The sequence below is a fragment of the Prionailurus bengalensis genome, chromosome E4 (genome assembly GCF_016509475.1).
Source record: "Prionailurus bengalensis isolate Pbe53 chromosome E4, Fcat_Pben_1.1_paternal_pri, whole genome shotgun sequence".
Lineage (NCBI taxonomy): Eukaryota > Metazoa > Chordata > Mammalia > Carnivora > Felidae > Prionailurus > Prionailurus bengalensis.
This window is the reverse complement of record NC_057360.1, coordinates 31,775,182-31,800,562: the sequence shown is the minus strand read 5'-3', so window position 1 is coordinate 31,800,562 and position 25,381 is coordinate 31,775,182. Positions and strand designations below refer to the sequence as shown.

The 25,381-nt window shown below is 39.0% G+C and overlaps 1 protein-coding gene, 1 non-coding gene and 1 pseudogene across 2 annotated transcripts; all 3 read right to left on the bottom strand.

The window, feature by feature from the left end:
- Positions 1–591: 591 nt before the first annotated feature.
- Positions 592–3,016, bottom strand: LOC122476552 (40S ribosomal protein S4-like). The gene is made up of 2 exons (XM_043569386.1): positions 2,739–3,016; positions 592–1,080 (listed from the first exon to the last, which is right to left on the bottom strand). The coding sequence occupies exons 1-2, from the start codon at positions 3,003–3,005 to the stop codon at positions 676–678; spliced, it is 672 nt and encodes a 223-aa protein (XP_043425321.1). The 5' UTR covers positions 3,006–3,016; the 3' UTR covers positions 592–675.
- A 3,616-nt stretch (positions 3,017–6,632) lies between these two features.
- LOC122476671 lies at positions 6,633–6,737 on the bottom strand. Its single transcript, XR_006295585.1, has one exon. It is a non-coding gene; the product is annotated as a U6 spliceosomal RNA (small nuclear RNA).
- Positions 6,738–20,918: 14,181 nt separating this feature from the next.
- On the bottom strand, positions 20,919–22,695 carry LOC122475911 (annotated as a pseudogene).
- Positions 22,696–25,381: the final 2,686 nt, after the last annotated feature.

The following is a 25,381-nucleotide window of genomic DNA, read 5'->3' as shown; positions in this document are numbered from 1 at the left end:
CCATAAGAAACCAATAGGAAACTGCTCCCATAGGAAAAAACTATACCAACCAGTACACCTTAAGGTCCAACTGACAAAACCTCCCCACAACAGTGAGCATACAGACATAATTACAAAGTACACCAAACTGAATTTTCCAGAATTAAATTCTCAAACTGAAAAGGCAGCATAAAGGAAAACAAATCCAGACCTAGACATATTGCAGTAAAACTTCAGAACATAAAAGGAAAAGATAACGTCTTAAAAACTATCATAGGAAAAAATAGATTAGCTGCAAAGAAGTGAAAACATGATGCTGCCATTAGAGATCTCAACACGAACAAGAGAGTCAGAAACAATGGAATACATGATGAATTCCCATATATACACAACAAAATGGCTAAAGTTAAAAGGACTGACAACACAGTATGTTGACAAGAATGTGGAGCCATCAGAACTCTCCTACATTGTTGTGGGAATATAAAATAATAAAAATCACTCTGGAAAATAGCCTTCCAGTTTCTTTTTTAAATCATGCTGTATTATCTTTCATTAAACATAAAGACTTCCAATCACATCACCTAAAGACCATTTTACCCATTGCCCTGTTTGGCCACCAGTCTTTTGTCTCTCTCTTCAGCAATGGTGAGGCAGATACCCTTTCCACAGAGAAGAGAAATTCATGGTTTGTTGCTTTTACCAATAACAAAATATTGGACAGCCAGTGGCAAAGCTGCTGCCATTGGCATCTTTCACGTGAACTACATCAAAAGAACCAGGGTATCTCTCTCTGTTGGTGATCACACCAATTCTTCCTAGGTTAGCACCTCCAGTCACCATACAAAGATTACCAGTGTCAAACTTGATGAAATCAGTACTATTTACAGTTTCTAAATCAATCTGAATGCTGTCATTCACCTTGATGAGGGGATCAGGATAGTGGATGGTACGAGCGTCATGGGTCACCAGATGAAGGATTCCTTCTGTCCCCACAAAGATCTTTCTCACTTTGTACAACTTGTACTTGGCCTTCTTGGGTGTAATCTGATGAACAACAAAGCGACTCTTGGTGTCATAGATCAGATAGAAATTCTCCCCAGTCTGCAATCCCTATCAAAATAACATCAGAATTCTTCACAGAGCTAGAACAAACAATCCTAAAATTTGTATGGAACCAGAAAAGACCCCAAATAGCCAAAGCAATCCTGAAAAAGAAAACAAAGCTGGAGTCATCACAAAGCTGGAGGTATTACAAAGCTGTAATCATCAACACAGTATGCTACTGTCACAAAAACAGATACTCAGATCAATGGAACAGAATAGAGAACACAGAAACGGACCCACAAACATATGGCCAACTAATCTTTGAGAAAGCAGGAAAGAATATCCAATGGAATAAAGATAGTCTCTTTAGCAAATGGTGCTAGGAAAACAGGACAGCAACATGCAGAAAAATGAACCTGGACCACTTTCTTACACCATACACAAAAAGAAACTCAAAATGGATGAAAGACTAAACTTAAGACAGGAAGCCATCAAAATCCCAAAGAAGAAAGCAGGCAAAAATCTCTTTGACTTCAGCCACAGCAACTTCTTACTCAACACATTTCTGAAGGCAAGGGAAACAAAAGCAAAAATGAACTATTGGGACCTCATCAAAATAAAAAGCTTTTGCACAGCAAAGGAAACAATCAGCAAAACTAAAAGGCAACCAACAGAATGGGAGAAGATATTTGCAAATCACATATCAGATAAAGGGTTAGTGTCCAAAATCTATAAAGAACATATCAAACTCAACACCCAAAAAACAAATAATCCAGTGAAGAAATGGGCAAAAGACATGAATAGACACTTCTCCAAAGAAGACATCCAGATGGCCAACGAACACATGAAAAAATGCTCAACATCACTCATCATCAGGGAAATACAAATTAAAATAACAATGAGATACCACCTCACACCAGTCAGAATGGCTAAAATTAGCAACTCAGGAAACAACAGATGTTGGTGAGGATGTAGAGAAAGAGGATCTCTTTTGCACTGCTGGTGGGAATGCAAGCTGGTGCATCCACTCTGGAAAACATATGGAGGTTCCTCAAAAAAATAAAAATACAGCTACAACCCACCAATTGCACTACTAGGTATTTATCCAAGGGATACAGGTATGTTGTTTCAAAGGGACACATACACCCCAATGTTTATAGCAGCGCTATCAACAATAGCCAGAGTATGGAAAAAGCCCAAGTGTCCATCAACGGTTGAATGGATAAAAACGATGTGGTATATACACAATGAGGTATTACTCGGCAATCAAAAAGAATGAAATCTTGCCATTTGCACCTATGTGGATGGAACTAGAGGGTATTATGCTAAGTGAAGTTAGTCAGAGAAAGACAAATATCATATGACTTTACTCATATGAGGAATCTAAGATACAAAACAGATGACATAAGGAAATGGAAGCAAAAAATAATATAAAAACAAGGAGGGGGACAAAACGTAAAAGACTCTTAAACACAGAGAACAAACTGAGGGTTGCTGGAGGGGTTGCAGGAGGGGGGTTGGGCTAAATTGGTAAGGGGCATTAAGGAAGACACTTGTTGGGATAAGCACTGGGTGTTATACATAGGGGATGGATCACTGGAATCTACTCCTGAAATCATTATTGCACTATTTGCTAACTAACTTGAATGTAAATTTTAAAAATTTTAAAAATCATAATAAAAAAAGAAAAAAGAAAGAAAGAAATTCTCCCCAATCTTGTCAATGCCAATGACATCCATAAAACCAGCAGGGTAGGTTATATCAGTTTGGACCTTGCCATCAATCTTAATAAAACGCTGCATACAGATCTTTACTTGATCTCCTGTTAGGGCATAGTTAAGTCTGTTCCTTAGGAAAATGATGAAAAGAAGACATTCTCTCAGCTTATGAGGATGAGGGGCACACACATGGGTCAGTTTATCCAGCATCCAATGCTTTGGATCTACTACATGCTTCAGATGCTTCTTGGGACCACAAGCCATGGCTGCTCTAGGCATGAAAAGAGGACCACCTAGCCTGAGTTTCTTACCAAACTAAACATTCACCTACCCTACAACCCAGGAATTCCACATATGTCAACAAAAAGATTTATTTATATCAGGTTCATTCATAATAATTAAAACCTAAAAACAGCATGTATCCCTCACCACCAGAATATATACTATGTATGCATACTCATGCAATAGAATAATATTCAGTAATAAAATGAAATGAACTACAGATAAATGGATGAATCTCAAAAACATTATGCTAAGTGAAAAAGTTTTACACAAAAGAGAACATGGTTTATGATTTCACTCATACAAAACTCTGGAACAAGCAGATGAAATTATGCTGAAAAAGAAATCAGAACAGTGTTTGTCTCTCAAGGGGAATAGTGGGGATTGCCCGGGAAGGGGCATGATAGAACTTTCTGGAGTGATGTCACTATTCTGTATCTTGAAGAGAGTATAGTTTATACAAGTACATGTATTTGTTGTACTCATAAAATGATACAGTTGAGTTTTATGCATAGTGTATATTTTATTTCAAAAAAGGAACTCTAAACACATACTGAACCCTAGTTAATCATATTCAGTCTAAGTGTTGAAAAATGAGGTATATGGATGTCTAGGACTTATTTTGAAGTGCATCAAAAAATAAGATGGATACTAGGGTGCCTGAGTGGCTCAGTCAGTTGAGCATCCAACTTCAGCTCAGGTCATGATCTCACAATTCATGGGTTCAAGCCCCACATCGGACTCTGTCCTGACAGCTCAGAGCCTGAAGCCTGCTTTGGATTCTGTGTCTCCCTCTCTCTGCCCCTCCACTGCTTGCTCTCTCTGTCTCTAGAAAATAAGTAAACATTTTTTAAAAATTAAAAAAAAAATAAGATGGAAAAATAAATAAATAGATGTAAGTTAAAACAAATACAGCACAATGTTAACAAATAAAGAATCTAGGGACACCTGGGTGGCTCAGTTGGTTGAGCATCTGACTTTGGCTCAGGTCATGATCTCGTGGTTTGTGAGTTCGAGCCCCGAGTCGGACTCCGTGCTGACAGCTCAGCCTGAAGCCTGCTTCGGATTCTGTGTCTCCCTCTCTCTGCCCCTCCACCACTGGCACTCTGTCTCTTGCATTGTCTCAAAAATAAGTAAACATCTAAAAAATTTAAAAAAAAGAATCTGAGTAGTTGGTATATAGTGTTCACTGTACAAGCCTTTCAGTATTTCTATATATTTGAATTATTTTCATATCCATCTGAACTATTAATGTTTAAAAAAGGATAGGGACACCAGGGTGACTCATTGGTTAAGTGTCTAAGTCTTGATTTCAGCTCAGGTCATGATCTGATGGTTGTGGGATCAAGCCCCATATCAGGCTCCATGCTGGGAGTGGAATCTGCTTGGAATTCTCTCTCCCTCTGTCCCTGCCCCTCCCTCTCTCATGTGCATGCTCTCTCTCTCAAAAAAAAAAAACAAAAAACAAAAAACAAAAAACAAAAAAAAAAAACATTTTTTTAAATAAATAAATAAAAAGAGGATAAAACAAGGCATTTTCAGATATAGAAAGGATAAAACTGATAGACATTTGCTGAAAGAAATGATTAAGAATATACTACAGCAGAAAAGAAAATGAGCTGAAGAGAGAGGTGGAGTACAAGATACGATGGCAAACAGAGAAACTGGTAAAAATGTGTTAATAAACTTAAATAAATATTGACTCCTAAAAATAATGAGGACATTAACAGATAAATTGGAAGAGTGTTAACTGGGGCACCTGGGTGGCTCAGTCAATTAAGCATCTTACTTGGGACCTGAGGGTCATGATCTTGTGGTTTGTTAGTTCAAGCCCCACATTGGACTCTGCTGTCAGCACAAAGCCTGCTTCAGATCCACTGTCTCTCTCACTCTCTGTTCTTCCCCCACTCCCTGAAATCTCTCTCTCTCAGTCTTTAGGTATTGGAACAAAAATGTTACTCTAATCCAATTCTAACATGACTTTTATGAAAAGGTTCTTATATTTCCTTTAACAAAAGATTATAGCATCTAATTAGTACTGTGATAACCCTGCTTAGTTACTTACTGCTGCATAGCAAATTACTTCACAATTTAGAAGCTTAAAACAACCAATATTTATTATCTCACAGTTTACTTGGGTCAAGAATCCAGGGATCTTAGCTGGGTACCTTTGGTATAAGGCTTCTCATGAGACCAATCAAGCTTGTTGGCTGGGACTGAAGTTTCATCTGAAGGTTCAACTGGCAGACGATTTGCCTCTAAGTCCCCTCACGTGGTTTTGGGAAAGATTCAGTTCCTCACTGGCTGTTGGCCAGAAGCATCCTTTAGTCTTTGCCACGTGCTTCTCTAGGGAAGCTCACAACATGGCAGACACTCAGAATGAGGAGTAAGAGAGCACAAGACTGGATACTCAAGATGGAAACCACAGTCTTTTTGTGACCTAATCTCAGAAGTTGCATCCCATCCCCATCATTTGTGCCATATTCTGTTTGTTAAAAATTAAGCCCACACTCAAGGGGAGGGGATTGCACAAGAGTATACATGCCCAGAGGCAGGGATCATTGTGAACTTTCTTAGAGGCTGCTTACCACATCTACTTTTGACCCTAAACTTCTATCTTTCCAGTTTGATTATTCGACCATTACCCACCACAAACATTCTTCTGTATCTTCTGTATCTTTAGGACACTCAGGCCATTGAACTCCCTATTAGTTAACACTACCACCACCACTACCATGCTGTTTACTTTCCATGTTACTAGTTTAGATTACCTGGTCTATCCGTTTGGTAACTCTCTCACCAGCATCTTAAACTCTCCTGCCCCTCTACCCTCTGTCTTTTCATAAACCCAACCCTGGATGAATACATCATCTGTTCCCTCTGTGCCTGCATCTTGCTGGCTAAACCAGGCTGCAGGAAATTGTGAAAAAGGCCAGATTCGCATTTCTATCTATACCTTAATGATTTCCTACCCTGCCGGAGCCCTCAGCACAACCTGGCAGTTACCCTGTACGACCTGAGTCAGCTTGCTTGCTATTCTTCACCATTTATAACCTTCTTCCTTCAACCAACACACCCTCATTCTCCCAATTTCAATGGTAAATGCCTCCACTTCTCAAAAGACAAAGTCTACCATAGGGGTTCCTTTGAATTTCTACCACAAAGACCTGTTTACAATTGCTGCCATTCTCTCATCTATTCCACCTTTTGAAATAGTGCTGAATCCCATCCCTGGCCACCTTCTCAGAAGCTTACCATTATTGATTATATCTTTTCTATCCTATATCTTCATCATCTTCTCTCTACTGAATCCTTCACATACGAATTTTTTTTAATCCCTGATCCCACTTCCCACTCTATCAACTGCTATCCTAGATTTCTCCCCTTCTTCACTGTTGATCTTTAACAAATTGCCTAAACTCACTACTTCCATTTCCTCCAATCTTATTCTTTCCTCAGTCCAATCCATTTCTTTCCCCTCCCGACACTGCTGAAACAGTTCTCCCTAAGGTCACCAGTGACCTCCACATCACTAGAACCAATGAATATTTTTCACTCTTTGTAGTACTCTCTTTGTGGCATTTGGTGTTTTTGTTTGCTTGTTTGTTTTAAAAATATGGAAGCTTCATGAATTTGTGTGTCATCCTTGCATAGAGGCCATGCTAATCCTCTCTGTGTTGTTCCAACTTTACTAAAGTGCTGCCAAAGTGAGCGTTCTGTGGCATTTGAAACACACTTTTCCCTTGGTTTCTGTGATGCCACATTCCTGATTTTCCTCCTCTGTCTCTGTAGTGGCATTATTTATATTTATGGTGTCCTGGAATCTTCTAAACACATTTCCATATTGTGTTCACTTTCTTCATGATGAGTCCCAACTCCCAAGGCAAAGACCAGGGCCTGCCTTGCCAGCCTCCCTTGTAATCAAGTGTGAGCATGTGATGTTAAGTCCCACTACTTACTGCATCCACATGAGACTTGGAATTAGAAGAAAATGCTGGAAGGAAGGAAATAAGTCAAACTAATTTTGCTTGCATAGGTTATTGTGAGGATTAAAATTTGATAATATACATAGAGCAATTAGAATACGGCCTGGCACAGTGTCAGCACTATGTAAGTGTTAGCTATTATTATTCTGAAAGGAACAGTGGTAGCTCAAATAACCCAAAAACTATTCTAAAAGATTCCTATCATCACCATCTGTCAGCCAAAGATTTTCATCAACTATGAGACACATAAAACCAGCTAGGGACCTGCTACCATGGCTATATTGCTGGTGAAGATCACAGATAGATCAACAAATAGAGAAGCAGACCAAGACGTTTAGCATGAAAGTTGGAAAGTTCAGTGTGATTTCAATCATGGTGTCAAATGCTGAATCAATATTTCTGGGGATGGCCAGCTACAAAAGGAATGGCTGAGCTTCACACATGGAATTTTTCCCCTCAGAAATTAAAAGAGGACGGAGTGGGTTAGGGGGAGACACTTTGGACTAGAGGGAAGAAATTAATTCAATGGAACAGAGACAAGGACTCCCCTCTCTCACATCCCCTTAACCCCACCAAGCTATAACTGTAAATTGTGTAAAACAGGAAGAGCCTTTTTTTATGAATTACTGCTTTGCGAGCAAATTAACTGAGTAATATAGAACAGTATGTGTATAATTTTATATAATCTATATATCTGTAACATATAACACATTATCTGCTTCACTTAGGTGTGATGAGGAGTGAGCAAATTAATAATGTAAAGCAATGTGAACAATGTCTGGCACACCATTGTTTGTTTGTTTGTTTGTTTTCAGTCATGTCTTTATGCCCTGCCATTCCCTTTTACTGTTTAAAAATGGTTGGTGCAACTGAATTGCCTGCAGTTCAGGGGTTTGTGACAAGAAAGATGCTGCACAAGAAGAGAAAAAACAAAAGCCATGAACCCTAGGGGTTTACCTTTGAAGCTAAAATCTCCACTCCTCACTAATCTTTCTAGGAAGCTATAGCTTAAGGAACAGAGGTTCCTTAAGAGAAACGGTGGGCAGAGGCCTTGAGGGTGCCCATTGTTGCATGACAACATACTTAAGGCTGGATCCGCCTACCACAGCTGGCTTTCCACCCACTACAGTGCCTACCCCAGGCAGAGCCTTCCTCTCCAGCTGACCCACGCCAGAGAGCCTCAATCCCTACAGCTTTGTGAGCAGCAGATTTTATAGCCTCAACCACACAAATGATTGTCCAACTGTACCCAGAGCAGCCAGGAGAACAGTGTAAGACTTTACTCTCTGTGCTTAAATTAACACTAGGCATGATTCAGAATTGAAAATCCAGTGGAAGAGTAACTCCCAATGGTGCTTGTAAGTCACTGGGGAATCATCGTGACACCGTTTGGATAGCTTTGGTTTGTTTGCATTATATATGACCTTGTTATCACGAGATTTCTCTCTTCACCAGCATGGGATCTACTTACCTCTGCTCTTCAAATGCCACTTTGTTTACTCATTGGCCATCCTTTTTTGAAAAATACCATCTCAGCATCAATAGGCCCCTTATGTGGCCACCTAATAAGTTACTCAGTAAAGTATCTTTCAGTAAGAACTATATAGAATGAATTATCAGAAGCCTTAATATAATTTACCTCTATAAAGTATTGAATTTTCCAATACAATTCTAAGAGTACTCTTATGTATCATCCCAAGAAGGAAGAAAGTGAAGAAGAACATAAAGAACCCAGAGCACTACAGCTCTCCACATAGTTCACATTCAGGACATAAATGCAGAAATGACCAAAGATGAATGCCAAAGAGTTGTATCAACCTGTGAGCCAAATGCCAGAGACTAATTCCCTTAATTTTCTGAGAATTGTGAACACTGCTGCAGGCAGCCAAACCTTACTCTTAGAACAAGTGAAAGAATATATAAAGCAGAGGACCACCATTTGTAGAATACGTATGCATAAAAAATGTAACAAATGACAGAAAATATGGAATTCCTCAAGGTCCCTTTTGTTCGTACGTTCTTTGTTAAGGACAATATTTGAACTGCACTCAACCTTCCAACATCATAAAGAAGAAAGTGAAATCTAAGATACGGAAAAAATACATTAAGAAACCCTATAGCTCGTTCAAGTAGTTCAAGCCTCCAAACCCAGCTGAGTGAAACATTAGAGTAACCAGAAGCGCAAGCACACAAACAGTGGTTTCCTGATTCTTTCCTAAGGAGAAAGAAATAAATTATTTTAAAGACTTTTTTTAAATGTTTATTTATTTTTGAGGGAGAGACAGATACAGAGAGAGACAGAGACAGAGAGACAAAGCATGAGTGGGAGAGGAGCAGAGAGGGAGACACAGAATCTCAAGCGGGCTCCAGGCTCTGAGCTGTCAGCACAGAGTCAGCTGTGGGGCTCGAACTCACAAGCTGTAAGATATGACCTAAGCCAAAGTCGTACACTGAACCGACAGAGCCACCCAGGGCCCTCAAGAAATAAATTATTTTAAAAACCACTGTCTATGGGGCGCCTGGGTGGCTCAGTTGGTTAAGCATACGACTTTGGCTCAGGTCACAATCTCATGGTTCGTGGGTTCGAGCCCCGCATCAGGCTGTGTTGACAGCTCAGAGCCTGGAGCCTGTTTCGGATTCTGTGTCTCCCTCTCTCTCTGCCCATCCCCCAGTCGTGCTCTGTCTCCCTCTGTCTCAAAAATAAATAAACATTAAAAAAATTTTTTTTAATAAAAACCACTGTCTAGCAAGCTAACGATCCAGATCCTGAGCAAACTATAAATAGGTTATTAAATACATGAGTTGAGAGTATGTAGAAAGGAATGAGTTGACCACAAGGAACCAGAGACAGGTAAACCAAATGGGGAAAGAAAGGAGCAGAAGATAGTAGAGGGAGAGAAAGAGACTATAAAGAAAAATTGTGAATTCCTTGGAAATGGACCAAAAGGATTATAGGATGTCTTTAATGAAAACCAAGTCTTTTTTAGCATATCCTCCAAAGATATCCAGTTCTACGGGGGTCTTCATGCCTTTCACGACCTTTGAGCTACTTACAACTCTGTAATTTGTAGACAACTTACAGAAGTGCAAATTAATTTTGTCCAGAGATGTAGAAATGAATTTTTTTCTGATGGAGCATCAGCTGATTTTCTCCCACCAATGTGAATAAAACAGTTTAGTGTTTATGAAGCAAATCCTTCTCAATATTCCTAATGGCCTGTATGGCCCATATAAGTTTCTGCTCTCTGGACTCTCCTTTGAACCTGTTGTAGCATCTTACTAACTCCTATATTAATTAATGAGCTGAATAAAATCTTTAATTTTTTTCAAATTTTATCTTGTACAAGAGGCATGACTTTCCCTTTAAAAAATATATTTCCTTTTATGGGAGGATGGAAGGGAGTTCCAGGCAGAAGCAGTGACAACTTTTTAAAATATGGAAATGAGGAAAAACATAATGTGTTGACAGCAGAAATAGCACTTGCACTAGTGGGGAGATGAGGATGGAAAGGTGAGCAAAAATTAGGTCAATGGAAGTGAAAAATGTATTATCTTAACAGTTGGCACCAGAATTTTTCTTAGGGAGGTTACTATAATTTTTTTAGCCAATACTTGGACTGCTGCTTATGACAGACCAAAGGGTGTGAATGTCAGCGGGCACCATGGTAAATATTTTAGAAAGTGGCTAGAGTGATCTTCCTAAAGCAAAGAAAAAAAAATATGTTTTAACTTCTAAAAAGGGAGGGTAAGAGAAGAATCAGGGATATGATGTGTAGTTGGAGACCATGTAGGGTAAAAGGCCAGTAATGTTGGAGTAGCTAAAAGGCATTTCAAAAAAGGAATGGCTAATGTTCAATTTGAAGTCATTTGCATTGATGTAGTATAAATCTTTCCAAAATTAGCTTTGTGTCAGCTAATTTTATGGTCAAATTCTAGGGAGCTCCTTAAATGTGTATAGAACTTAAAAACAAGCAGAATTACATATTTGAGTTGCTGTGGAGGCACTACCCACTAAAACCTGTATTCATGCAAAAGATGCAGACACAGAAATCTTGGAGAGAAATACTAGACTTTCCTAGGATTGAGGTGACTTTATTTAGGTGTCAGTGGGTAATAGATCTACAGCTGACATATGGGTTACATAAACCAAAAATAAAGAGTTTCTACTTGGCCTTGGAGATGATAGAGTCACTGAGGTGACTGGCATGGCAAGAGAGCTGTGTCTAGAGGTTAGGGAATGACATGAAAAAAGGCAGTCAAGTGCTCAGTTGGGGTTGGGAAGGCAATCCGAGTTGCAAATTACAAAGCATTTTCGAATGGGGACAAGTATTTTACATGGGGGCATTAAAAATAAACTAATTAACCCAGGTCAGAGAGCAGAACTGTGATTGACAAAGGGATGGAGAGAAAGGGCAGGCAGCTGTTCAGATCACCAAGTCATTGTTTCATACTTCTAGTTTCTAGCAGAGAGGGAAAGTCTCAAATTACCTTCCCACATATTGTCAGCATTTAAGAAATCATGTTAGTATTAGTGCAGGGGAAAATCAGAAATGATATGTGAGCTGCTCCCTAGGGAATATTGGCATTTTCCAGAAATGGTTTATGAAAGGACCATCTTTCTTATCAAACACAAACACTTTTTGAAGATCCGCTTACACTAAGACCCAGTCGATCTGGAGCTAGTGCAGAACTGAAGAGCAAAGGAGAAGAAATATATATATAATCTCTTCTCCTATTGGAGTTAGGTCAGCTTTGTGGTTGAAAATATGAGCTTTGAAGTCAAGTAGAACCAATTTGAGACCCAGCTCTACCCCATACTGGCTGTATGATCTTAGGCAAGTTATTTAACTTCTCTGTGCCTCTGTTTTCATCTATAAATGAGGATTAATAACAGTAACTTTTTTAAGAGTAGAAAGATTCAACAACACCAACGATAACAAAAGCTAAACACTTAATATTTGCCACACTGTATAAAGCACTGAGTTTGTAGGAACAGGCACTCCTATTCTCCTATTCTATAGTTTAATCTTCTTGGATGGTTTTTTTCCCAATCTGGATAATTTCCTCATACATATGTGCCAATCCAGTAGTTTGCTAAATACTCAAGGGGGCCTTCTTCAGGCACTAGCCACATTTCTTGTGCTCAATAGACCCATGTGGTTAACAGCTAATGTTTTGAGCAGTACAGATATGGAACATTTCTATCATCACAGAAAGTTCTATTGGAAAGTGTTACTCTAGGGCCCAGACTTGTCTAACTTCAAGCCTATGCTTAGCTTGTCAGTGTGTTAAAATTTATTGTGCATTTAGATCAGCTGGGGATCTTGTCAATCTTCATTTCCAATCTGATGTCAGGTGATCATAATGCTATGGGTTAACAGACAACATTTGAGTAACACTGCAAACAATTAGATATAAGCTTCCATAATTATTAAGTTGGTATGTGTTTCTTTTGCAGGAAAAACATACTGAAACAAAAAAAAATCACCTGACAGAAAAGATCACTGTAACATTTTTTAACCTTTCTTACTTGCTACACTTTGAGTGCCTAACTTGCAACTCTAACTTTATACACAAGTTAATTTCCTAACCAGTGCAGGATTGTTCCTTCCAAGGGCCTTCCTGCCCCCTACTTGCCAACACCCCCCCAGAAAGCTCAAGGAGTGAATGTGCTTTACCATCAGGGGTCCCAGAACTTTTCCAATGTAGAATTGGGAGAATGGGTCAAGAGAGTAAGAACAGAGTATAGGGTATGGGGAGAGGAAAGATCTCAGTAGAGACCTGAAGGAATTACCCCTTCTAAGAATCAGTTGGTGTGGGGAGCATTACAGGCTAGGGAAATAGAAGGACAAGAGGTGGTGCAGCTTAATACAAAAGTGTGAGAGATGTGGGTAGAGACGTGTTAATGAGGTGATTATGTCAGACCTCGTTGGCCCAGTTAAAGGTTTACTCTATCAAAAGCAACAGAAAGCCACAAAGGATTTTAAAGATAGGAGTCATAGGATTAGAAATGCATTTTATGGAAAGATCATTTCACATGCAATGAAGAGAATATATTAAATGGCCTAAGCCTGGAGGCAGTGAGACCAGGTGGTGATGGTAATGAAAAATTAGAGAAGTTAGGGGATATTCATACCTTTATAGGAAGTAGAGTGAGAGCAGTTCAATCAGGCAGAAAGACATTTCATGTTGGCTATCGAAAAGTCACTTGACTACCTGGGATCTTAATTTTCTCATTAAAAAAAATGTTTTTTTAACGTTTATTTATTTTTGAGAGACAGATCATGAGCAGGAGAGGGGCAGAGAGAGAGGGAGACACAGAATCTGAAGCAGGCTCCAGGCTCCGAGCTGTCAGCACAGAGCCTGATGTGGGGCTTGAACCCACAAACCGTGAGATCATGACCTGAGCCAAAGTCAGACGCTTAACCGACTTAGCCACCCAGGCACCCTGTAATTTTCTCATTTTAGAGAATGGCATCATACCTGGCCCTGCAGAGTACTCCCTCCCTTATCATAAAAATACAAAGCCTATTATGAGCAACATACTCAAGGTAAAGTAAACTTCTGGTATTCCAGAAAATTTTAAATTGTTTAAGATGTATACATTTCATTTTTGTGAAGTGCCTCTCTTCTAAGGAATAAAAGTATTTTATTAACACTGTCTCATAAGCCTTTTGGTTCCCTGTGAAGCTGGACTAATCAACACAATAGATTGACTCAATAAAAGAGTCAAACATTCACTGGCCTATTGATAAACTATCCAGAGAGGCAGGGTTCTCCCCTTTGAGAATTTTCCACACCATCAACATTGATAAACCAAATGCATCCTCTAGGCCACCTTGAAAGATTAAGATTCATGTTTGAGAACTCCAAGGATCCATAAATCAAGAGCACCAGTGAAAAACTGTGATTTAGAGTTTACTTGTAAGAAGTACACATGTGTTTTCGGCGTATTATTAGAATAATCACTGATAATATCATATTTTATACATACATTTCCCCTAGATTTTTTAGTTTGAAATAGCTTTCATGCATTAATTTTCACACACTAATATTATCATAATTATCATATCTAAAAATGCAAAGCAATAGATTCTTTTTCTGTTGTTAAAACCGTGTCTTTGTCCTTTCTCCAGAAGATCTATACGTAAACATTTCAATCTTTTAAGCACTCATAAAAAAGTGATTCTGTTTTGAGGATATTCAGTGTCTACATATTTTAATTAAATATCTGTAGAATTCATAGGAACATAAAACAATACCTATCTTTAATACACACACACATGCACAGGTACACACATACACACACATATATGTATACCATTCTAGAAAAAGTAATTAACTTTAGTGGAATATTTGTAATTCTGTCCCCTAAGAGATTAAAGGTTATTTGAAATCTAGAATTCATATCAGACTGTGAAGTTTGGTTATAGATAAACTCAATGAAGTTTGATAGACCAGAAAGGATACATTTCAAATTCAAAGTCAACTGTAGGGCTAAGAACCTACAATCACTGGGATATCAAACAGCTGAAATTCATTGCAGTATAGCCCAAGTTGCATACTGGAAAAGAGGTGGGAGGTAGATATCACAGAGATTCTAATATGTACGCAATGGTATGCCGTTGTTGTTTTCATTTGCAATTCCCTAATGACATACGATGTTGAGTGTCTTTTTATAAGGTTATTTGCCATCTGCCAAGATCTTTTGCCCATTTAATGGGTTAAGAACCTCATTTTCAGATGAGGAAACTGAGGCACAGAGGGGTTCCACAAGCTGCCCAAGGTTACACAGCTGAGGCTGAACCCAGGCAGGAGGGATCAAAGCCCACAGTTGTAATCGCTATCCTGTAATACTTTCCGGATACAGGTTTGGAGCTAAAAAACCTGGGTCTCCAGCTGGCTGTGCGATTTACATGGTTTCTAACCGTGGGTAAATTATTTGATCTTTCCCAGCCTCAGTTTCTTCTTCTGTAATATGAGGAGGACAATGTTGCTGTTAAGATTAAATGAAACAAAGTAGAGAAAGTGCTGAACTTGTTCTCAGAACATAGCAGCTGCCAATAAATGGTAGCTATTATTAGTCCAACACCACATGAAAGAGTGAGAGAGGCCTGCCTTAGCCACAAGAATTAGCACCTGCCTCAAAACTAAAATAGATCAGTCTGGGCTTTAAATTCTATAGAAACTCAGACATTTCTTCCTGAGGTTTTCATGATCCATTGTCAGCTGATATACCTTGTGCACACAAAGGAATAAAGGGGGCTCCAGTTTCTTAAAAGAAGAATAGAATTTTACTATATTCAATTTCCTTTTCCTGTTCGTCTTGTCCTTTTGATGGCCCTCCAAAAGAAAAAAAAAAGTCACAGTTGTGTTAACCTTGCAGCTAATGAAGCATGCCTGTAACCAGATGTGCCCTGCTTGCGTCCACTGAAACCAGAATGGTGGCAGAAAAGGCAGACATCCAAGCAATTGCACCCGATGTGCGTGAATGACTGTCAGAGAATGCAGGGATCCTCTGAAAACAGGAGTTGTGAATGCTCTTAAGGCCATATTGCTCAGGGGTTGAGTCTCAAACCCGTTTGATCCCCAGAATCTCCTGAGATGCTTTTTAAAAGAATAGATTCCTGGGGCGCCTGGGTGGCTCAGTCGGTTAAACGTCCCACTTCAGCTCAGGTCAAGATATCGCGGTCCGTGAGTTCGAGCCCCGCATCGGGCTCTGTGCTGACAGCTCAGAGCCTGGAGCCTGCTTCCGATTCTGTGTCTCCCTCTAGCTCTCTGCCCCTCCCCCGTTCATGCTCTGTCTCTCTCTGTCTCAAAAATAAATAAAACGTTAAAAAAAATTATTAAAAAAAATAAAATAAAAGAATAGATTCCTAAGTGCTCAGCTTAGACTTAACTGAGTCAGAATCTCCTAGGGGTTGGTGAGGAGAGAAAGTATTCTGACGCATGTACCTTTAAAAGTTCTGAGAGGCTCTAGTGATCAGGGAACTGCTGATATAATGTCATTCCCATCTGATATCTGGGATCCTCCGTGTGTGTGTGTGTGTGTGTGTGTGAGAGAGAGAGAGAGAGAGAAGAAGAAGAAGAAGAAGAAGAAGAAGACAGAAACAGAGACAGAGAAATCAGGCAAGTGCTGTGGGAAAATGGAACATTATGGGATGTAAGACCTTTACAATTATACAATTTATTGTACTTTATCAATAAAAGTAGATGCAAACTGATTCAGAAGTAACTGAAATTGTTTCCTAATGAAAGTGATCAAAAACAAAGCCTACCAGTTCAAAAACGAAAAAGATGCTAAAAGGAACCTAATATTCAGTCCTCTCACTTTATTCTGATGTTGTAGCATCTTTAGAACATCTTTAGATAATGACTCTTAACTAATTTGGATAACTTTTCCCTATGAGAGCTAATGAAGTTGAATAATTTAACTAAATATTTGGAATCAAAATCTAAGTGCTTTCCCTTAGGTTTTTAGGTTTCCAGAACTTTAATGAGTTAATGAGAAATTTGCATTTAGTAAGGCAATAAATAAATTAATTATGCTTGGAAGAAATCCAGTTTCACGAGTTTAAACTATTATTAAAACTCTGCAAATACTTTCATTTTGATTTTTAAAGTTTTATCTTTTGACTTTTATTTATTCATTCAATAAACTTTTTTTAATGTTTATTTATTTTTGAGAGAGAAAGCACGTGCACAAGCAAGGGACGGGGAGAGGGTGGGGGACAGAGAATCTTAATCAGGCTCTGTGCTGGCAGCAGAGAGCTGGATGTGGGGCTCAAACTCACAAACCATAAGATCATGACCTGAGCCGAAGTCAGATTCTTAACTGACTGAGCCATGCAGTCATCCATCAATAAACTTTTTTGAGAACTATTAATTACTATGGCACACCACTGATCTAGATGGTATTACCAAGAAGAGGAGGTCCCCATATAGATAAACAGAGGTGGAAGGTTTGGGGAGTGGCTGGGCTAGGAGAGAAAAGAAACATTATAATGAGCACTTACTCAGTGCCACTCTCATTTGTATATGGTATTCTTTGTAATACGATATCCAACAACATAATTTGATCACTAAGAACTAAAACTAACACATTTCCTAAACCTATGTTAAGCAGTCCTAGAACTAGACACACCTTCCTGTCCCTCTGAAAAGAAGCAAAAATGACCTGCTTGCCTCTGGAAAATAAGACTGTGAACCAACTAAAATAGGTTAATTCCAACATTAGGTGCATGCTTGTCTCATTAGGACCACCAATCCAGTATTATTATGTCACAGTTTCTCCCCCTCCTCAACTAGTTCTCCACATTACAAGCTATCCAACCTATCTAAATCCTATAAGTATCCTCCCCTGACTTCTCCTGAGATATTGCTCTCTGTCAAGATGATGTTCCCCCTTTCTACAGCAAATCCAATACAAATAGATTTGTTTGATCAATAGGTTTTGTTTTGTTTTCTTTTGTTTTTCTGGTGGCCTTCTGGGGAGTCAACAGTCAATGTCACTCACTATTCTTTGATGAAGAAATTTGCCCAAACTCATCAGCTATTATGAACTACCTTCTTGAAGAGCCAAGTGTTAAATGCAGCTGTAGTCGACTGACTCTGAAATTCCTATTCTCTCCACTGGGGTCCACATTTAGGCATCTGTGCTAGACGAGGTAAAGCACACACAGGTGTTTACTGTACATTCTCAGATGCTCTCCAGCAAGCAACTTTGATGGGGATGGCAGCATTAAAAGTGGCAATCCATAAATGCAAGGGAAATTCAAGTCCTTAAATCAAGTCCGGAGGTATCTACTGCCATCTGCTCGTCACAGTGACACAGCAGTAAAATGCATAAATAAATGACTCACAGACCATAAGGGAGTTAGTTGCCTAAATGAGTCCCACAAATAGATGCAAGCAAACAAGAACTGAAGTCTCACTACTGACTGATAACAATAATAAAAGCTTAAAATTTTACACATGATCCTTAAAAAACTTATGGAAGCCCTCCTCTGTCAAGGCTCATAATCATATGCTCATAATCATAGAATTTTGGGGCCTAAGCACTGAATAGTTATTGAAAACATAAAATGTCAAATAAAAATGCAACAGTATATCCGTTTCAAATGTATTGAAGATTCTGTGTTGACTTCAAAATGGACCGAGGTGAACAGGGGAGCTTTGCGGGACACAGAGGAGGTGGAGTTTGGTCAGTAGTTCTAGACAGTTTGATTAGTTCTACAAGGAGGTAAAGAGGCAAACATCCTAAAGGCAGAGTCACATGAAGGAAAACAATGAACCATTTTCCAGAAAATATAAAATATGTTCTAAATATGCTGGCTAAGGGCTCCCAGCTCAGCCAGTGGGGTTCTAGGCTGAGGTCAGGCCATGGTGGCTACTGACACTCTGCCATTAAGAAGGGTCCAGAGGGACACAGTCTGGGTGGGGGTGCAGGGGAGGGGGTTGGGGCTGGTATAAGAAATTTCCACAGCAGGGAAAGTTTCTGTCACTTTCCTGTAGGGAGTGACATACCATGACATTACCATCATTAACAGTGAAAAATGCAGATTGTACTGTTGATGAATGAGTTAATAACAATGACAACAACAGCTAATACTTTCAGGTAGCATTATTTCATGCCAGGCAGTATTCTATGCACTGTACATATACTAACTCGTTTAAAGTTCACCCTGTGAGCACCTATGAAGTAGGCACTGTAATTATCCTTAAACATATGAGGAAATTGAGACATAGGAAGATTAAGTGACTTGTCTAGGTCTAACAGCTAGTAAATGGCAGAGCCAGGATGAACCAATCAATCAATCAATTAATTAACAATCCAACCACTTGTGATGTTCTGTCTTAGTAGGCAGAACACATGCTTTTTTCTGCTCTAATGATGTAAGAAATCTACTCTGTGCTCAGGAGTCTACTTCAGACCTCGGTACTGAGTACTCAGTATTCATATGGATGTAGGCTTCTCCCCTTGCTATACGGGATTTTGTGCTTATATATCACTTACAATGCACAACATTTCTTCATTTTATCTGCCATTTCACTAGAACAATGGGGATGTCTTACATAAACTGTGCTCTTAAAGTGGCTTCAGGTTAGTTGGCCAAAACTGATTTGTGATTTTCTATTCATGTTCAGAATTATAATTTGTAAATTAAAAATTATAATTCAAAAGGATTATTTTCAATTTTTTATATTTAGCATATTTTTTTTGTCTTGGAATAATCCCAAACTTACAGAAAAGTTAAGTGGAATTCAAAGACCTTTTCTTCCTGAGGCATTTGAGAATAAATCGCCAGCCTGATGCCCCATCACCCTGTAAGTGCTTTAGTGTGTATTTCCTGCAGATAACATCCTCCCACACTCTGCAATGCAACCATCACAACCACAAAGTTAACACTGACACTACACTCCAGTTTAATCCTCAGACCCCAATTGTCCCATTACTGTCTTTTATAGATCTAGTTCACAATCACACGTTGCATTGAGATGTTCTGTTTCTAGTCTCCTTCAGACTAGAACAGTTCTGTCTTTCCTTGTCTTTCATGGCCCTGAGACATTTGAAAATGACAGGCCAGTTATTTTATAGAATGTCTCTCAATTTAGAGTTGTCTGATGTTTTCTCCTGATTAAATTCAGGTTATGCATCTTTGGTGGGAATATTGCAGAAACAATGCTGAGATCTCATTGCATTCCCAGGTGGTGCAGATTTTGATTTGTTCCTTTATAGAGAATGTCAGCTTTAACTATTTGATTTAGATGGTGTCTGCCAAGATTCTCCACTGCAAACTTACTCTTCTCTTTATAATTCATAAATATTTTATGTAGAGACACTTTAAAATAATGTGAATATTCCATTCTTCATCAAATCATCATTTATTAATTTATATTAGCATGAACTTATGACTTCCTATTATATTCAATGAGTTACCATCTCTTAGATAATAGACAATATCTTTTTGCTGCTCAAATTGATCAGTAAGATTTCCTTCAAGCTGGCTTCTTTGTGCTTTTGTTGTTGTTGTATTACTTTTTATTTATTTTTTATTGAGGTATAATTAACATGTAGCATTATGTTAATTGTAGGTGTACAATACACTGATTTGATATTCATACACATTGTGAAATAATCACCACAATAAGTTCAGTTAACATCCATCACCATACATAGTTACAAAAAAAAATTGTGTGTGTGATGACAACTTTTAAGATCTACTCTTAGCAACTTTCAAATTATTATTAATTATAGTCACCATGCTGTACATTACATCCCTATGACTTGTTTATTTTATAACCAGAAGTTGGTACCTTTTGTACTTTTTGACCTCCTTCACCCACTTCACCTATCCCCACCTCTCACCTCTGACAGTCACCAATCTCTTCTCTGTATCTGTGAGCTTGGTTTTTTATTTGATTTTGGAGTTTTTTAGATTCCACATATAATTGAGATCATGTGGTATTTGTATTTCTCTGTCTGACTTATTTCACTTAGCATAATGCCCTCAAGTCCAGTTATGTTGTCACAAATGGCAAAACTTCATTTTTTTACAACTGAATAAATTGTGTGTGTGTGTACACACACACACACACACACACACACACACACACACACACAGGGGCGCCTGGGTGGCTGGGTGCCTGGGCAGCTCAGTCGGTTAAGTGTCCTCCTTCAGCTCAGGTCATGATCTCACAGTTTGTGATTTCGAGCCCCAAGTCGGGCTCTGTGCTGACAGCTCAGAGCTTGGGGCCTGCTTCAGATTCTGTGTCTTCCTCTCATTCTCTCTCTCTCTCTCTCTCTCTGCCCCTCCCTCGCTCACACTCTGTCTCTCTCTCAAAAATAAATAAACATCAAAAAAAATTTTTTAGATACACATTTTCTTTTTGTACAGTATTTTCAGTTTTATTTTAAAAATGCACATACAACAAAAATTGTCGTGAGCCATTTCTTGGGTCTACTTGCATTCAGCACTTGCATTTGAGCAGCTTTCTCTGTTTTTACAATCCCAACAAATTCCTTCTATCGTTTCAAGCAGTCCTTCTTTGTCCTGCCAGGCCCTGCTTCTGCTCGTTTTTTCCAATCTCTCAGGTGTATTTAATGGGTGTGTTTTCAAAGCTTGTTCCAAAAGCTTCTGTTCTGTTGTCCAAGGGGTGAAATCTGTTTGTGGACCTTCAAATCGTTCTGAAGGTGTTGCTTGGGACACCATTCCATGCTCTTTTTAAATTTTATCAAAATCCTTTTTGTTTATGTCATCTTTTTTTATGAGGATCAAGTTCTTGAAGACTCTGCTCTACCAATAACATCTTTGGCAGTTCTCTTGACTCCAGAAGAAGGTATGTTCATGTAATTAGCAATAACTTCCCATCCTCACTTTGTTCCACAGGAAAGAGGTTCAATTAAGTAGTAATTGCAAATCATCTTCTGCCTAATTTTTACTGCCATTTCCACTTTGTCAGTTGATTTGTCTGCATTCTTAGATGCTATCACATGAGAGCTTCAGATTCCTCTCTTTTCTAATGTGCTCATTTATTTCTTCTCTTTTTTACAGAGCAGATTTTGCTACTTCTTTCGTAGGTGATGTCAGTGTTTCAAACACAGTAAGCTTGCTAGTTCAAGTCAATCACAACCTTTTTCCACTTCTTCCATCACTCTAACCTGCTCTGCCTCATTGTCAGAAAAGTGATTCCAGGAGCACCTGGGTAGCTCAGTCGGTTGAGTGTCCAACTCTTGATTTTGGCTCAGGTCATGATCCCAGGGTCCTGGGATCGAGCCCCAAATCTGGCTCTGCACTGAGCATGGAACCTACTTAAGATTCTCTCTCTCTCTCTCTCTCTCTCTCTCTCTCCTTTCTCTCTCTCCCCCTCTGCCCCTCTGCCCCTCTCCCCTGCTAATGCTCTCAAAAAAAAAAAAAAGTGATTCCAGGTCTTATGTGTTTCAAAGTTTTTCCTTTCCTTTTTAATGGCTTTTTTCTGAATAGTTTTTCCTTCTTAGCCAATAATGCTTATTGTCTAACTTCCTCCTCCTCTTTCTCTTTCACTAACCAAGAAGCTTCTAGTTCGGCTTGTCTTTGTTTTTCTTTAGCTTCTCGCCCCTTCCATTGTGCTTCTGCTTTGGCTCTCTTTTCTGCTTCTTTCACAGTTTTTTCTTCTTCCTTAAACTTCTTAATCACTGGACCACAGCTATGTGCATTGTCAACTAATGTTCTTACTTTGTTCATTTCTCCTTTTATTCTTTGTGCCCCGTTGCTCTCTACTGCTTTTCAATCCATCTCCTCTCATCACAACATTCTGCTTTTTCTTTTTCTTCTTCATCTAAATAAGAAAATTCTCTCGAAGAATCAAAACTATACCAGAAAGAACAAAATTCATCAATATCTTCAAATGATGAATTCATAACCCAAGGTTAGGGACATTTTTCTTTTTACTCAATCATCTGGAATTCCTTTGAAACACTGGGGGAAACACTTCAAAGAAAATGTCCTTTGCTTCACTTTTAGAAGGAATCGAGTTATCAAAAGTAGGATCTACATTGTTGAATGCTTGTCTTTCCACCAGATCAGATAACATTTCGTAAGCCTTAGTTATGCAAGTGAAGTAGTTGTTATCTCCTTCTTTATTGGTTCACCAGCTGCTTTCCATTTGTCTGGGTGATGTTTTAAAATCATCGCTTTATCTTCCAGTCTTTGGGATCAAGTGTTTTCAACAGGGAAACTCTTCTAACTGCAATTCTTCATCTTCTGATCCCTCTGATAACTCTTTCTTATCCTCCAGTTCCTGAAAAGAGGCAGAAGCATTTCTGTTCTCTTAACAAAAAGCTTCAAACCACCTGACAGGGTGTTGAAGCAGAGGTCAGACTGTGGGTGGAGCCCTGGCCATCTGCAGTGCCCAGCAGGAGCAGCAGGAGGGCACCAGGCTACAACACATTTTCTTTATCCATTCGTCTGTAGATGGACACTTAGGTTGCTTCTGTATCTTAATTACTGGAAATAATGCTGCCATGAGCTTGGGGGTGAATATACCTTTTCAAGTTAGTGTTCTCATTTTCTTCAAATGCCCAGAAATGGAATTGCTGGATCATATGGTAGTTTTATTCTTAATTTTTTCGAAGAAACTTCATATTGTTTTCCATAGTGGCTGCACCAATTTACATTTCCACCAACTGTGTACAAGAGTTTCCTATTCTCCATACTCTCACTAACACTTATTTCCTGTCTCCTTGATAGTAGCCATTCTAACAGTTGTGAGGTGATATCTCATTGTGGTTTTGATTTGCACTTCCCTCATGGTTAATGATGTTGAGCAACAGGTATAGGTATATTATACATTGGCCATCTGTATGTCTTCTTTGGGAAAAATGTATATTCGGATCTCCTCTCCCCACCTTTTTTAAATCAAATTGGTTTTTTCTATTGATTTTTATGCATTCTTTATTTTGGGTATTAGCTGCTCGGTAGGTTTCCTTTTCATTTTGTTGATGGTTTCCTGTGCTGTGCATATATCCTTTTGATATGGGCCTTCATTCTGAGAATGATTTACTCTCTGGCCCAATAGGATGCCCCAAAAGTTTTCACTGAGCCCTGGAATCAGTCATCTCTGGAAAACCCTGATACTTATTTAGTAGAAAATGATATTTAGAAACCTGGATGGAAAGTGAGCTCATTGCTACTGAGGTGGAAAGGGGGTGCTACTGCAAGGCCATCGTGCATACACGTGCACATCTATACCCATCTCTTTATTTATTTTATTAATTTAAAGTATTATATTTATTGAAATCATGAGTTCACACCAATACAGCCAATTCCAACTTAACACCACAGTGTTCATCCCAGTTTTCTCCCTTTCCACTACATAGTGAAAATCCTGACTCCCATTTTTCTTGATATCTTCATCTTTTTGATTAATCCCCCAGTTTGTAATCCATTTCCCATTATTGCTGCCAGGTGTTCCCTATATAGACGACATCTTTATTCTGCTCAGGCTTTGAAACCTCATGGCCAGGCTGCACTCCACACGGGCACCCTTCCACCCAGCTTGGGCTCTGACACTCTGCTCTGGGTGCCCTACCATGTGAATGCCCTCCTTACCCAGCTTGGCTCTAACACCCCACCCTGCACTCCCCACAAAGTAGACTGCTTCCTCCTCCCACTGAGGCTCTGACCCCACACCAGACTGAGCCTGGCAAGATGCTCTTGACTGGTTCGGAGGGCTCTGCCTCCCCCCATCACACCACCCACCTCAAGATGCCTCCCTTAGGGGCATCTGATTTAATATCTGAGCTTTTCAGAAAGGAGAAAAGAAGCCAACTGATACATTATCAAATGCTATTTTAAAATATGAGAATCATTCTAGAGGGAAAGAAATCACCAGAAACTTTCATTTAAAACTGCTTGAAGGGGTGCCTGGGTGGCTCAGTCAGCTAAACATCTGACTCTTGATTTTGGCACAGGTCAAGATCTCACAGTTATTGAGTTTGAGCCCTGCATCCAGCTCCAAGCCCCGTGTTGACAGTGCCGAGCTGCTTGGAATTCTCTCTCTTTCCCTCTCTCTCTGCTGTGCTCACACACACTCTGTCTCTCAAAATAAATAAATAAACTTAAAAAAAATTGCTAGAAAAAGATTTTCATCAAATTAAAGCATTGTTTTTTAAAATGAATTCTAACCATGAAGAAAATGTTTATTTCCCATGAAGTTCTTATATCAACCAATAAACAAAAATATATTCATTATACAGTACTTTGTGAAACTTCCCCTAGCATATACATGGCCCAGTGCAAGAGGACAAATGTAGACTTTACAAACCAGCAGAAAAAAAAAGTACTTGAGGGGCGCCTGGGTGGCGCAGTCGGTTAAGCGTCCGACTTCAGCCAGGTCACGATCTCGCGGTCCGGGAGTTCGAGCCCCGCGTCAGGCTCTGGGCTGATGGCTCAGAGCCTGGAGCCTGTTTCCGATTCTGTGTCTCCCTCTCTCTCTGCCCCTCCCCCGTTCATGCTCTGTCTCTCTCTGTCTCAAAAATAAATTAAAAAAACGTTAAAAAAAATTAAAAAAAAAAAGTACTTGAAAGTTCTAAGTTATATTAATAAACTTTCAAATAAAATAGGTTCTATCCTTGTACCTTGACAAATTACCTTTCATAACAAATATTTTTAAATGTATGAAATTATGTTGTTTTATATTATCAAAAGTCAGCTAAATATCAGAGATAACTGAATTTAATTATTACTGCATGTCTGGGGTGCTCTGTTGATGAGTCAGTAATAACTGAGGAATAACAAAACAAAGACACACAAAATTCATTAATTACATTTATTCCATGAAATTTACTTTTCTAGTTTTCATCTTAGCAAAACCACTAATTATGTGGTCATA

Bases quoted from the DNA above. Each gene is read 5' to 3' on its own strand.
- LOC122476552 (XM_043569386.1), bottom strand. From the start codon at position 3,005: ATGGCTTGTGGTCCCAAGAAGCATCTGAAGCATGTAGTAGATCCAAAG. The intron at 1,081-2,738 runs ATTGGGGAGAAT...TAGGGATTGCAG, and splicing joins ATGTCATTGGCATTGACAAG to ACTGGGGAGAATTTCTATCT.